Source organism: Galeopterus variegatus, unplaced genomic scaffold (assembly GCF_000696425.1).
Source record: "Galeopterus variegatus unplaced genomic scaffold, G_variegatus-3.0.2 Scaffold7551, whole genome shotgun sequence".
Taxonomy (NCBI): Eukaryota; Metazoa; Chordata; class Mammalia; order Dermoptera; family Cynocephalidae; genus Galeopterus; species Galeopterus variegatus.
In genome coordinates, this window is record NW_007733662.1 from 87,494 (window position 1) to 102,893 (window position 15,400).

At 35.5% G+C, this 15,400-nt stretch overlaps 1 protein-coding gene across 1 annotated transcript in view; it reads right to left on the reverse strand.

Annotated features, from left to right (window-relative positions):
• Window positions 1-14,106, reverse strand: part of PRCP (prolylcarboxypeptidase (angiotensinase C)) — a 31,647-nt gene extending 17,541 nt beyond the window's left edge. Inside the window, exons 1-5 of the mRNA XM_008592066.1 lie at window positions 13,970-14,106; window positions 10,893-10,994; window positions 7,631-7,812; window positions 7,248-7,405; window positions 5,923-6,092 (exon numbers count right to left, since the gene is read on the reverse strand). Of these exons, the coding sequence (XP_008590288.1) occupies window positions 5,923-6,092; window positions 7,248-7,405; window positions 7,631-7,812; window positions 10,893-10,988 (606 nt within the window). The 5' untranslated portion in view covers window positions 10,989-10,994; window positions 13,970-14,106. The remainder of the gene's footprint in view (window positions 1-5,922; window positions 6,093-7,247; window positions 7,406-7,630; window positions 7,813-10,892; window positions 10,995-13,969) is intronic.
• Between the last annotated feature and the right edge of the window lie 1,294 nt (window positions 14,107-15,400).

The following is a 15,400-nucleotide window of genomic DNA, read 5'->3' on the forward strand; positions in this document are numbered from 1 at the left end:
TGAGTTCAAACATCATCCTCTAGCATAAAAAACAAAATCTCTACATAATCTCTATGCACTTCCTTAACAATTTCGGTATGGTAGCAGAGTTAATAAAGTTTCAAAAAAATACCAAAGTCTGGGCCAGCCTGGTGGCGCACTAGGTAGAGTGTGGCGCTTGGGAGTGCGGCGACGCTCCCACCGAGGGTTCGGATCCCATATAGAGACCGGTCAGCTCACTGGCTGAGTGCGGTGCGGGCGCGACACCGAGGGTTGCGATCCCATTACCGGTCACGAAAAAAAGACAAAAAGGAAAAAAAAAATACCAAAGTCATACTAGCAAGACCTCAGCATTATTCCCATGTTTATTCAAAGACCATAGCAATTCCAAAGGAGATATTCACATACTTTTATCAAAGATCTGTAGGATCCATAAAACACGTAAATATATTAAGTTGAACCATATGAAATTGCCACGTTATAGGTCAAACAGTCAGATATAGGAGATTTTGGTTCAACGTCATTTAATATTTCAGCTTAACCCTGATAATTTGCAGATATTACACATGTGATGAGGGTAAGCATTTGGCCTGTTGATTGTTTACTTAGGGACTGTGATCTAATCAGACAACAAGGAAAGAGTCCCTCCCTGATAATTTGCAGATATTACACATGTGATGAGGGTAAGCACTTGGCCTGTTGATTGTTTACTTAGGGACTGTGATCTAATCAGACAACAAGGAAAGAGTCCCTGCCAACCACCTCTGTCCAAAATACTCAACACCTAGGTAGCCTCTAAACTATATATTAATTTTGAGGCACTAACAAATGGCTTCTTCTAAACAATTTCTACATGGGGCGTTTTAAACCTCTTTAGTCATAAATGCACTAAAATGGGGCAGCTGGGGCTGAGGTTGTTAGTAAAACTGAATATTCCTTGAGGCCAGGTACCTTCTCCACAGTGACCCAGGTAGCAACATATAATGATCATTCCAATTTCACATAGGAGAAAACAAGCTTAGAAAGTCCTGGTTATCGATACACGATTTAAAAACTATGAATATAGGTTCCAAACCCAGACTTTGAGCACAAAATCCTGGTATAATAATCTGCCTTCCTGATTATATAATAACAATAATAACTATTGTTATTATTATATAACTAGCATCAATTTAGTACTTACTGTACACCAGATTCTGTGAAATATTCATAATAATTCTAATTAGCATGACAATTGCTATTATCCCCATTTTGCAAATGAAGAAACTCAAGCACAGAGAGGTTAAGCAACTTGCCCAAAGCCACACAGCAAGGAAGTAGCAGAGCTGAGATTCAAATGCAGACTCACCCTGGAGCTTCCATTTGTAACCACTATACTACAAGTGCTCAATTTTGCAAGTTATAATGTGAGAAAAAAATAACACTAACAGTGCCTAAATATATCTATAGTCTCATGCTTAATTTTTTTCTTTTATATTTTTTGATTCTTAGAGTGTCCTTATATTTTTCTAAGTTTGTTTGTTTTAGGTAAAAACTTAGAAGGAATTCTGTGGCAATATAAAATCACAAAACTTCTAAAACATGCAACAGTAAAAAGAGAACTATAAAAGAGTAGAGTAATATGAGCATTAAGAATCAACACTTGTAATAGATAGACTTAATTCACTTTCTATTTCCTAGAATAAAGGTGAACATTCAGTAAACACTTAAGAGCATTAGAAGTTCATTTTAATGATTCTGGTTTTTAAAAGTATAGAAATAATGGAGAAAGTAGAATATTCATGCAACCTTAGTACCAAGCTAATCAGATCTGCACCCAAATATTTAGGCTCTTCCCTTTGACCTCACATATACCAGAGAAAAATAAAGATAATGATTTGTTTAAAAGCTTCAAGAGTCTCTACCTATGAGGATAAGTACTTGAATAAGAAAGAGAAAAAAAGAAAATGTTTCAAAAGAGGAAGGAAAGAAGATAGGTTTTTTTAAAAAAAAAAGACCAATCTCCTCTCAGAGAGCCTGGTCCATCCACATTAGAGAAAGGATTAAGCAGATACATTCAGCTTTTCTAACAGATTTTCTTTCTCTAAGGCTTCAATACCCCTCTCACACTCACTCAGATAATCACATTAGTTTTGTCATTAAAAGCTCCCTTTTCATAGAATGCACCTAAACCGCTTAAACCACCCAGAGAGGTCGCATACATTATCAAACACCAAGAAGAACGGAAGAGATTTTCTATCTTATGTCTTATTATTTCTCTATATCTATCTGCATGCTCAGAAGGCTAAGCTAAAATATTTGATGAGTTATCAGCTAAAAAATTATTCCAAAACAAACTACAGTATCCTTTAAACCTGCTCTTGAAGCTGAGAAGAAACCTAGTGGTTTTTATGCTGACAGAACAGTCAAATGACAGAGGGGTTCTATTTCCCTTTTCTCTTCTTCCTTGTGTTCTACCAGCCAAGTCCATGATTATTTCTGCATGAATGTTGCAGCTTCTTTTAACAGTAAACAAAAGTAAATGGAGTCTGAGTGTGCAAAGCCCAAAGACAAATTAAAAAGAATGTTACTTGAATTGACACGGAAAATGGCATTTAGTTGCTGCCCATGGATCCTTCAGAACTGTACAAGGTCCAGATAGAATTGGAAATCACCTGCTTTTTTTCATAACCCGACTGTTACATATTATCTCACCATCCTAAGCCTGAGTTACAGACTCAGAAAAGTACGGCTGTTTGTCAGCCTTTAAAAAGGAGGAAGTGTATCAGAGGGAGGAGGAGTCCTGGTTAAATGGAACTATCCAAGTGAAAGAGCGGTCCCCAACGGGGTAATGTCCCAGGGATTAGTGGGTTGGGAGAACAGAGAGGGGGGTCAAGAAAGGAGAAAGAGAATAAACAGTAAAAGAAAGTGATCCAAAGCTAAAAGTCTGGGAGGGAAACATGCAGTAGAAAAATTCTAAAATCACATGGATAACTAGCTACAGGATGAAATTGAAAAAAGAGGCAATGTAAATTTCTCAAGAAAGAAGCAAAAGAGAAAATTACTTTTGATGGGGTGCAGGCAGGAAACAGAATCATAAATATATTATAAGCAATCAAGAATTCCTTAATATGTCAAGAGAAAGGATAACGATGGTAAAAAAAATAACTGAAGATATTGACAAGAACTAATCCTGGATAAAAGAAGTAAAAGGTGATTGTGGGAGAAAGACACAAAGTTATCTTGTCTTAAAAATAACCTTTTATAACAAAAGATAAAAGAAGGATTATATTAAATAAAAAATAGACAACAAAATATTTGAGATGTACTTCACTGGTTTTACGTAATTATCTAGGAGAGTGAAAGATAAAATATTTATTTACATTTATGACTCAACAGCAAAATATCTTATATTACAGAAGTAGGGAGAAAACCAAAGTTAGACTGTTCCCTGTTCCAAATAATGAAAACCAGCTGTATTCCTTTGGCTCTTTTTCCAGATCAGGGGTCAACAAACTACAACCCTAGGCCAAATCCAGCCCACTGCCTGTTTTTATGAATAAAGTATTATTGGACACAGCTATATGTATTATCTACAGCTACTTTCATGCTACAGCTGCACATTTCAGCAATTGTGACAGAAACCATACAGCCTACCAAGCCTAAAATGTAGCCCTTTATAAAGCTTGCCAAACTCTGTTCTAAATAATAACAGAATTCCCATATGTTTTTATCATCTGACAACTCATTTGTTCTCCAAGTGAAAATAAAGATGCAAATGGAATTCTTACTTTGTACACAGATAGAGTACAGAGCTAAATCTGATATTTGTCACATTGTGAGCAGCGATCCACCCAAACCTTCAGTCAATTCTCCACCTAATCCAATGCAGTGCGGGAGAAGATCATAGGCTTTAAACGATGGCAGACCCAAGTTCAAATCTCACTTACACCACCCCTTAATTGAGCTTGAATTTCTACTACATTGTTTCTTTATACATTACCAATTTCAGGTATTTCTATTATAAGCAACAGAGACTAATATATGTGGTTACTACAGGCAGGAAAGGGAGAGAGGGAGGGAGAATAGTGGGAAGTCAGTTAATGGACTCGTAACAGGGGGGTAGGAAAAATAAGTTCTGTGGGTGGACTGTTGAGCTAGGCATCTATAATTAACAATAATTTACTGCATGTTATCAAATGGCTAGAAGAGATCAAATGTCCTTATCACAAAAAAATGATTAAGTTTTATAATGATGAATATGCTAATCACTCTGATCTGATCATCATACATTACATACATGTATTGATATTCAACTCTATACCCTGCAAATATGTATAATCAATGTTTCAATAAAAAAAATTTAAATAAAAAAAATTTCTATTCCACTAATCTGAGATTATACCTCTTTTTCCCACAGTATTTTTGTGAGGATTAAATGAGACAGCGTATATGAAAGTGCTTTGTAAATAGTAAAATAATAATATATATAATATGTTCAACATTATATATAATTATATAATAATAATAGTATATATACAATAACAATAGCAAAATAATAAGGTATTATTAGTGTGTTGACATTTATGAAACTGGTTTAATTTTTCCTCATTATTTTGAGTCAGGTTTTCTTAACATGAAAGAGATCTGCTCTTTTTAATAACTTGGCTTTGTTAAAATTCACTTTATTTCAATACATATTTACCTCCAGCCTGCTATGTGCAAGACACTCATTGGTCCTTCTACTTTTTACATGAAGAAAAATAACTAACAGCAAGTGGACTTGTTCCATTTTAGTTTCAAAGTTTTAAGCAAGGTGTGCATTTAATAGTTCAAAGGGATAGTTAAATTAAAAATGCTTTTGAAACCTGACTCTCATATTACCACTTCTTTTTTCATTTCCAGCACCCATTCTAGATGTAGAGTCAGTTATATTCTCTAAACTTAATCATCAAGTTGGCTAGCCTTTGTTTTTAAAACTAAGGGGAAAGTTCTTTACAAAGGAATGCTTAGGAAGAGCATATGCAACAAAAGAATTTTGACATAAAAAGAAACTTAAAATTTATGGTCTGATGTATATTTGCACTTTCCTGAATGGTTTCACATCCAAAATTTTATTTGATCTTCAGCACAACCATATCCAGCATGTATTTTATCCCGTTCTGCAGAGTAAGACATGGAGGTTCTGGGAAGAAGAGCACCGTGCCCAAGATCACACAGCTGGTAAGCAATGCTTCTGGACCAAACCCTCACCTTCAGGATCCAAGTCAGTGTTCTTTCCTCTCCACCGTGCTTCATGGGGATCACCCCTTCATGATGTGTGTAGCACTTAGAATGCCTTAGCAGCCAGCCAAATCATAGTAGTAATACAGCTGCCATTTATTAAGCATCAATCATGTACTACATATATCTAGGTGTTACACATATATCACAAAGATTAAATAAATTATGTATGCAAAATGCATGGCCTGGGGTTTGGCACATAGTAATTATTCCATCAACAGCAACTATTGGTCTTATTTCTAATTCACACTACTCTGTAATTCATATGTTTTATCTCTATTTTTCAAATGAGGAAAGCAAAGTTGAGAAAAGTTAGGTAACATGTCCAAGATTGCATAATTAGAAAGGGCAAGAACTCAGGATTCTAGCCCAAGTTTAACTGACTCCAGATCCCCTATATCACTGGAATTTTCTCTGATGCTGAAAGTCAAAGAAAGCATATGAAAAAAAATGAGAAGTATGTTATTAAAAATAATGAGAGAGGGCCAGCCTGTGGCTCTCTTGGGAAACTGTCATGTTCATAACACCAAGGCCAAGGGTTCGGATCCCTGTATAAGGATGGCCAGTTAGCTCACTTGGAAGAACATGGTGCTGACAACACCAAGTCAAGGGTTAAGATCCCCTTACCAGTCATCTTTTAAAAAAATAAAAAAAATAATGAGTGAACATTTTTCCTGTTACCTGGATAGGCCAAGCAGGCAAAGGCTGTAAAAAGTTAGATGCATAAGGGTAGTCCACCATTGCCAGATTCACCCAGGTTTCAGAGATCCAGTCTTTCAATTTTCGAATGTCCTGAGAAGTTAATGGATTGCATAAATGAAGGGCTTCGGTAAGCCACTGCAAACCACCACCTGGGAATAGAATCACATTGTTGGAATCTAAAAAGCACTGGTCAACAGGCTTTACAGATCATTTATTAGTATTTCAATATTTCATGTCATTTTTCCAAAAACATTTTTTTCAACATTCATTAAAATATTTTTAGAGCAACTGGATAATCCCATGATAAACAAGTTGCCTATCCTCACGGAGTTTACCAGAATTAGTATTCTGAAGTATTCGCCTTTTTAAGATACTATAGAAATAAATAAATAAAATATAGAACAATGAGAATGCATAAACTACAACCTAAATAAAACAAATGAAAGTATGTAAAAAACAGCACTTTTGAGCAAAAGATAGCAGGAAAGAAAAAGTACTATGAGGGGTCTCCCAAAAGTTCATGGGAAGATTCATATTATCTTTTAATTCCATTTTTCCACAAACTTTTTGAAGTACCCCCACATGCTTCAAGAACAAGCAAAATTAATCTATGGTTGTAGAAGTGAGGATAGTGATTAGCCATGTAGGTATAAAGGTAGAGACTGAAGGGGCCACAAAGTTACTGAGAGATGCAGATGATGTTGTTTCTTGATCTGGATGCTAACTACACTATATACTCGCTTTGTGAAAATTCATCAAGCTATGCATTTTGATTTATGTAGTTATCTATATGTATGTTTGCCTTGGATTGAGTGTCCTCCCAAAATTTGACCCCCACTGTGACAGTGTTAAGAAGGTGGGAAATCCTATTATAGTAGTTGAAGGTTGGGGCCTTGAAGAGGTGATTACATTGCAGGACCATGCTGTAGTGAACAGACTTAAAATAGTCGTCATGGGCACTGTTTGGAGGGCTTTAAAATGACAGTGAATGAGGAGGTTAGTCTCTCTCTGCTCTGCTATTTTCTGCCATGTGATGCCCCTGGGTCACTGTTGCCACCACCGAGACCCTCACCAGATGTGTTCCCTGGACTGTGGACTTCTCAGCCCCAGAAACTGGAAGCAATAAATTTCACTTTCTTTATAGATTACCCCCTTCCAGATATTTTATTATAAGCATCAGAAACAGACTAAGACAATGTTATACTTTAATAAAACATTTACTTAGAAAGTAGGAAGTGTTAAGTTTAACAAATGAAAGGTTAAAAGTAAAAAAACCTCATTCCATTCTCTTGATTAAAGCTTACCAGTATTTGAGAGACGATTAATGGCATCCCAGGACTTGCGGATGCTCTCTGAACAATTTGGACCACTTTTCCTAAAATCTGTAGTTACAATCTTCATAAATACACTACAAGGTACCAAATCCTCAAATTGCCATATAGGGGCAGAAGCTGCAAGAGCTCTAAATGGTAAAGAAAACAGAAAGGAGAAAAGAAAAAAAATGCATAACTCATCTAACACAAGTTTTAAAATGGTAACCAAGATTGAACAAAAATGGTGAGAAAAATAATCAGACAGAAACTAGAAATCTCAATACGATAGAATGGAGCATGTTGTACCCAAAACAAATCTCTAAGTCTGCCTTGACAATCACTAAGAAGTGCTCATGTCTAATAAATGTACTTACCCAACTACCATATGAGGATATTTCATCCTAAACCAGGCTGCAAGCATGCCACCATAAGAGCCCCCTATGGCAATGACAGGTTGATTTTCAGCTCCTGGGATTGTTCTTTTCAAGTGTTTGATTAACTCTGCAAAATCAGCCAGAGCTTGTTCTGATGTCAGAAAATTCAAGCGCCTGGAATCCTAAAAAAAAAATAACAAAGAACATGGGTATAAATATATACATAATAGCAGCTTAGGCATAGCATAGATCCAGAAAAAGAGCCAGAGTCAGATAAGCTTTTCTCCAAATAGAATTTCTAAGCAATGGAGCTAAACTGCCCAGTGTTAAAGCAATAGCTGTGCTGATTTAAACAACTCATGAAAAAATGATTTTAACTTTGTAGAAGAACATATTCTGAATTCAAATGTAATTACCATTAAATAGTATTTCCCAAAAATCTTGTTGAAGTTGTAGAAACAATAGAAATAAACTATAAATAACATTTAACAGCATATATGACAGAATATAAAACTAAGCTTAACGGACAACTCATAACTTTTATTTCAAATCTTGACACATTTAAAATGTTTACCATATAAGCAAAGATAAACTAAATCCTGTGGACAATTGAGGTAAGAATTATCAGTAAAAATAAAGCTTAACCTTCTTTATCAGAGAGATTATGTACACTAACAACAGAAACACACTAGTCTCCCTATTGTAAACAACTATAAAATTGAAAGGCAAAAGAACAACAATTCTATTTTCAGGCCCTAGAAAACAGTCAACACAAGACAATGATCCCTGAGAGAAGGAAAATTCATGAAGTAAGTTCCATGGTTGTCTAGCTCTCTTTGTGAGAACAATTTCCCAACCACAGTGTAGGAAGGTGAAGCTCAAAAAGAGTCCTCCTGAGCTGAGGGGGCCAAAAGCTTTCGTGAAAATATGTGTGCAAATTCTTCACACTCCTTCCTTTAAAAGGTGAAGCCCAATTCCATTGCCTTTGAACTTGGGCTGAACTTAATGACTTGTTCCTAATGAACAGAATGTGGCAGAAGTGACGATATGTAACTACCAATGTTAGGTAATAAAAACTAAAAACTTCTGCACAATCAACAGAGTGAAAAGACAACCTACAGAATGGAAGAAAATATTTGCAAACATATTTGCAAACTATAAATCCAACAAGGGATTAATATCCAGAATATATAAGAAACTCAAACAACATCACAGTAAAAAAAAAAAAAAAGAATCCAGTTAAAAAATGGGCAAAGAAGCTCAACAGACATTTTTCAAAGGAAGTCATACAAGTTGCTAACAAGGACATGAAAAAATGTTAAACATCACTAATCACCAGAGAAATGCAAATCAAAACCACACTGAGATCATCTCACCCCAGTTAGATTGGCTATTATCAAAAAGACTGAGAATAAGAAATGCTGGCAAGGATATGATGAAAAAGAAACTTTTCCACACTGTGGGTGGGACTGTAAATTAGTACAGACATAATGTAAAACAGTATGGAGGTTTCTCAAACAACTACAGATAGAACTACCATATGATCCAGCCATCCCACTTCTAGGTATATACCCAAAGGAATGGAAATTATCAAGTTGAAGAGATACCTGCACTACCATGTTCACCACAGCTCTATTTACAATAGCCAAGAGTTGGAACCAACCTAAACATCCATGATGACTGGATAAGAAAAATGTGGTATATGCACACAATGGAATACTACTCAGCTATAAAAAAGAATGAAATTCTGCCACTCTCAGCTACATAACTGAGTTTGGAGAAAATTATGTTAAGTGAAATAGGCCAGGCACAGAAAGAGAAATACCACTTCATGTTCTCACTCATAAGTGGGAGCTAGGAAGGAAGGAAAAAAGGAAGGAAGGAAGGACAGGCCACAATAATATATTGAACTTTCAGAGGGAGAGAACAGACCTATTGTTACAAGAGGTGGGAAAGGGGGAGGAAGAGGGGGGCTAGGGAGAAATCGGGTAAGGAACACAAAGAATAATCATAATTTGTAATAATGAACATCCTAATAATATTGATTTGATCATTACATATTCTGCACAAATACGGATAGTCAAAAATGTGTGTAATCAATTATGTTTCAACAACAACAACAAAATACTATTTAAAAAGCCAAAACCCCCCCCAAATTAAAGTTAAATAAAGACATGTCAAATAAAAATAAATAAGTAAATAAAAGAATGGTTAAATAATCTATGTTAAAATAAACACAACTGGAGGGATATTTTTCAGGAATAAAAGAATGAGGAAAATCACAAAAAACAACAAAACAAAACAAGCAGCCTAGAAAATGACTGACCTTAAGTTCTTCTAGCTGAGAGTTCCCCAAAAGCATGATATGTGTATGCTGGTGGTATGCAAGATGATCTTAGGTAGAGTGCAAACATTTTTAATGTAACATTTATTATTTTTATTTTAATGTAATTTAGAAAAAAATAATTAGTATATAAAGTCTTTGGTTAAGATAATTCTAAGTTTAAAAAGTGAATTGTTTATAGAAAAATGTTAAGTAAACAATAGTACAAATGGCAAATTAATATAGCCAGAATCACAGGGTAGCGCACAAGTAACTCAGTTGAGAAAAAAGTGTCCTGGTTTATCAGGTGCAGAATCTACGGATGAGGCCAAAGCTCCTTGTGAGAACAGAAAAGGCTGGAAGGGAATCCAAGTGGCCAGTTGGCCTCTGAATCATAGAGCTCATTTGTCCTTATTTTATTAATTATATTTTATTGAAAAACACATTAGACAAATACTATGTACTCATTATATTTTTCCAGTGGCAGGCCCAACAATGTAAGTGTATAGTTTATAAAGCAAAATTGTTTACTGACATATTTGGAACAATGAAACGCTCCCTGCACTGTCTCTACAGCCATAGAATAAGATTTACCTGGCTGAGTTAAAAACTATTAACATTAGAAATGATAATAATATGGCAAAAAAAAAAAAGCCTCTATCTGTTCAAATTATATATAAAAAGGAATGTTTGAGTATAAATTATTGAGATTTTAGGCAGTTCAAATTAAAGGTATCTCACAGTGGGGCATGTAATTAGAAAATGTTCTAACCTTAAAAAAAAATCTTCTAAACTTAAAAGTAAAAAGTATGCTTAACTTGAGTCTGCCTAGTCAGCTCAGATGGTTACAGCACAGTGTTATAACACCAAGGTCAAATGTTCAGATCCCCATACCAGTCAGCCGCCAAAAAAACGCACAAAAACAAAAAGTATACTTACCTTGAATGAGCTGGCACCAAATGGTAGGGATTCTCCATAGTATCGATGTTCAGCAAACACCAACATAGCGCTCAGTTCCTCAGCCACATCCCACATAAACCCCTAGGAAAAGTTTACAAAGTCACGAGAGAAAATCAGGACGTGAAATAAGTCACTGACCCTTTTTGCAAACCATATGAAATAGATGTTAAACCAGACCAAAAAGCACTCTCTGAAAAGTTGCACAATTTATGCTTGTTCTACAAATAAATGGCACAATTGCTGTTTCACTGTTGCACATCAATCTCACACTATATTAATCAAAAATCAACTCAGGTTGCTCATCCACTAGTCACTACAACTCTTCTTATCCTGACACTTTCACCCTAGAATCAAACATTATGTCTAAAATAGTCTTCAAATTGCACTGTGTGCCAGATATTCTACGGAAGAGCTGAAGATATCTAGGTTAGCCAGCTACTCATAGGCATTTGCAACATAAGAGAGAAAACAGAAGAAATAATCCCTTGGGATTTTATATTAATCTTATTTATTGGAAAACAAATAATAGCTAACAACTAATATTAACTGAGTGCTTACAATGTGTCAGGCACTATTCTAAACACTTTGTAAGCATTAATTCACCTAATTATCACAACAATGTAAGAGACAGGCACTTTGATTATCTCCATTTTATAGACAAAGACAGTGAGTCACAAGAGTTTAAATATCCTTCCACATTCACACAACTAGTAAATGGCAGAGCCAAGTTTCAAACACAGGCTGTCTGGCTCCAGAGCACAATCATCAAGTGCTGTCAGACCTACTTGCTCCAACACCTATGGCTGTTCATTAATCAATCATCGCTTTTTTTCACTTACCTCAGTTGTGGCCTAAAAATCCTACTGAACAAAGCATTCTAGGCAGTCAACATCAACCAATTAGATTTAAATTTAGCACAGATTAAAACTATTAGTCATTCCTAGTGCACATTGTTGCTTTTTAATGAGTTGCTACTCCCTAACAAGGACAAAGAACCTCAAAATGTTTTTGTTTTGATCAATAAATGAACAATTAGAAGAGCTGCATGCATATGAGGATGAAGAATTTAACTTACCTGTGATAGTTTTGATAATCCCCCCCTCCCACCTTCTCTCTTTAAAGACCAATTCATTCCCTGCCATTTATCTACAGATCCTGCTACACCCAACTCAAGCATGCCCTCCACTGAGAGCCCCACCCTGGCAGTGCTGATCACTCCCTCCTCTCAACACCACTGTGCTAGGGATAGAGCTTTATTACTGTGCTGCAATATTTGCTTGCATGTGAGTTTTACTTCACCAGACTGTGTGTGCCTTAAGGATAAGGACCATCCGTCAAAACAAACACTCCTCTCTGGAGTTGACCTCAGGCTTTGAGAGAAAGCAATTTAATTGTACTGATTCACATGCAATAAGTGATTATTTGCCAGCATCTATTTCAGGGGTGTTTTTATCTTTCAAAAGAGGTTCATGTAATATATTATCATTTATTAACATTATTTGCCTGTAAGTCCCTTAATCTTGTTTAGTCTTTATGACAACTCTATGAACTAGATGTTATTACTGTGCCCATTTAACAGATGAGAAAACTGAGGTACAGAATAAGAAACTTGCCCAGAGTCACACAGCAAAGTATTAAAACCAAAATTCAAACCTCATCAGTCTGGTTGAAGTCTTCACTCTTGACCACTCTGCTACACTGACTCTAAATAAATGAATGTCCAGAAGTGAATGTGCAATTGGAACATTTTAACATGTAAAGGAAGGTGTCTGGGGCTGGGGAAGGGCCAGGATCTGCTCTTCTAGGATCTGCCTCTAGTCAGTTCTCTGTAACTGTTCCTACACTGAGTATCCCCTTCCTTTCTACCACTTCTGAGAACAGAGATTCCCTGGCAAGCCTTAAGTTCTGCCACAATGCCTGTCAGAGCAGTGGGGTCTGGTGAACGCAGGAACAGCTATCTGCCTATAAGAAAACAGAAAGGAGCTGGGAAAATCACTGGACAGGAGAAGTTCCCCTGTTGCCTTGGAATAAAAGAGAAACCACACATGGAAAAGAAAAGAGACAAGGCACCTTCTGCTGTTTCACCAAATAACAGAGCAGGCATCTAAAAGAAAGGAAGTACTGATTTCATTTGTCTCTGACCTAAAAAAAGTAGACATCCTAGGATTTAATTTCTAAGGGAATTATTTTGTTTCGACTAACACAGAGATGTGAAGAATGCAGTAACAGCTTAATTGGATTCATATCTTTACTTTCAAGTCAGTTCAACAAACATTTCCTGAGGCCTCCTGAACAATACCAGGCACCATGCCAGACATTAGCATTGGAGATAATATGATTCAGTCCCCACTTTAAGACTAGCTTTTTGGTAGAAAATTGACATTTTTCAGTCTCACCACTGAAAAAGAGAATGTCTTCTTTTCGTGTATACTTTTAAATTAAGGAGGTTTTTTTAAGGAATTTAGGTATTATTATAAAAGGTGATAGGAAATATAGTCAGGGAAGCAAGCTGACAAGCTATACTATTTTTAACCCTTACAAGCACATATAAGAAAAATGGCAGAACAAGAAAACTAAACTAAAAGATAGCTACTATTTTACCTTAGTCCATTCCTATTTGACAGCAAAACCTGTATACTTTTTCTTTTGCATTGGCTTTGTTTAGATTTTATTCATTCATTCAACAAATATTTATTAAACACCTATTGTATGCCTAATACAGTCCTAGATTCTGAGAATATAATACTGAACAAACTACAAAAATTCCTGCTCTTTCCTGACCATAATCAAAACAAACTATATGTAATAACACTCCTATGCCCACTTCCCTCATATCCTTGTTCATTATAGAAATAAGCAGGGATTAAAACAAAACAAAACAAAAACAAAACCTTTTGCAACTGAATTTTTCCAAAAATAGTATTTCATTCTCTTCACTTGTAATTCTTTAAGGCTGTAATTCTTTGGTCATATACTCGTATGCTGCAAAACATTTTTTCCAGTTTATCCTAATAAAAGGCAAATTGAGCACTGAAATGTCACAAATCTTCACATACCGTATTATTGCAAAACCAGGTAATGTCCCCTTCATTACCAGTGTAGAAAAGTATTGATCCACCATTTTCCTTCCAGTATTTATCAGCTATTAGGTACCGCTGTTTAAAAGTTTTCACATTATTAAATCCAAAATGATCAACCTATGATAAAAACAAAACAGATAAGACATATTTCAAAGAAAAGTAATTACATAAAAGTAGTTAAATTAATTCTTCCATTAAAATCAACCTATATTATGAAAATAAGAAATTTTAAACTTCATTTTTTTTTTTTTTGTCCTTTTTGAGACCGGCCACACTGTGCTCAGCCAGTGAGCACTGTGAGCGCACCGGTCATCCCTATATAGGATCCAAACCTGTGGTGGGAGCGCTGCTGCACTCCCAGCGCCACACTCTCCCGAGTGCACCACAGGCTCGGCCCTAAACTTCATTTTTTAATTGTAACATTAATATTATTTTGAAATTGTTTTCTTTCTATTGTAAGATAAAGCAATGTTTGTTATTGGTAGTCAAAATTTTCAATGGAAAAGACAAGATACATTATAAAATCAAGTAGCTACTTAAAACATTAAATTGAAAATAGAAATATGAATCCCTTTTTTCTCATTTATTTTTTTAATTGACAAATAAAAATTGTATGTATTTATGGTGTAGAACATGATGCTTTGTAATTGTGAATTGGCATTGTGAAATGGCTAAATCAAGCTAATCAACATGCATTAGCTCACATATTTATGTTTTGTAGTGAGAACACTTAAAATCTACTCTCATTACAATACATCCCATTATTTTTCAAAATAGAGATACCCCTTATTATCTGAATGGACTGGATTGAATTATGTCCCCCCCCAAACTCAATGAATCTTGAATTGTGTACCCCAAGTTTTATGTATTAGAAACTTAGCCCCCACTGTGACTGTTAAGAGGATGGGAAATCCTATTATGGTAAGTGAAAACTGGAGCCTTGAGGGGGTGATTAGATTGTAGGACCATGCAGTACTGAATGGATTAAAAAGGGTGGTTATAGACATGGTTCTGAGTCCTTTAAAAGAAGAGTCGAGTCGGTCTCGCTCTCTCTCTGCTCTCTCTGCTTCCACCATCTTGCAATGTGAGACCCCTGAGTCACTGTCACTACTACCAGATGGACTTTGGACTTCCCAGCCTCAGAAACTGTAAGCAATGAATTTTGTTTTTCTTTATAAATCACCCAGTTTCAGTTATTTCATTATAAGCAAGAAAAATGGACTAATACACTGAATTTTCATTATCCAAACTTTCAATATCAAAATTCAAGAACTAAACAGACCACTGAAAAGGTCTATAAACATTGTCATCCCAGTACACAATAGACATTACAAGTGCCAGGATGTGGGTGTCTAATAAGATTCCTACCAAAAGAAATGAGGGCTTGTTAGTAAAGTGGCTAATTGG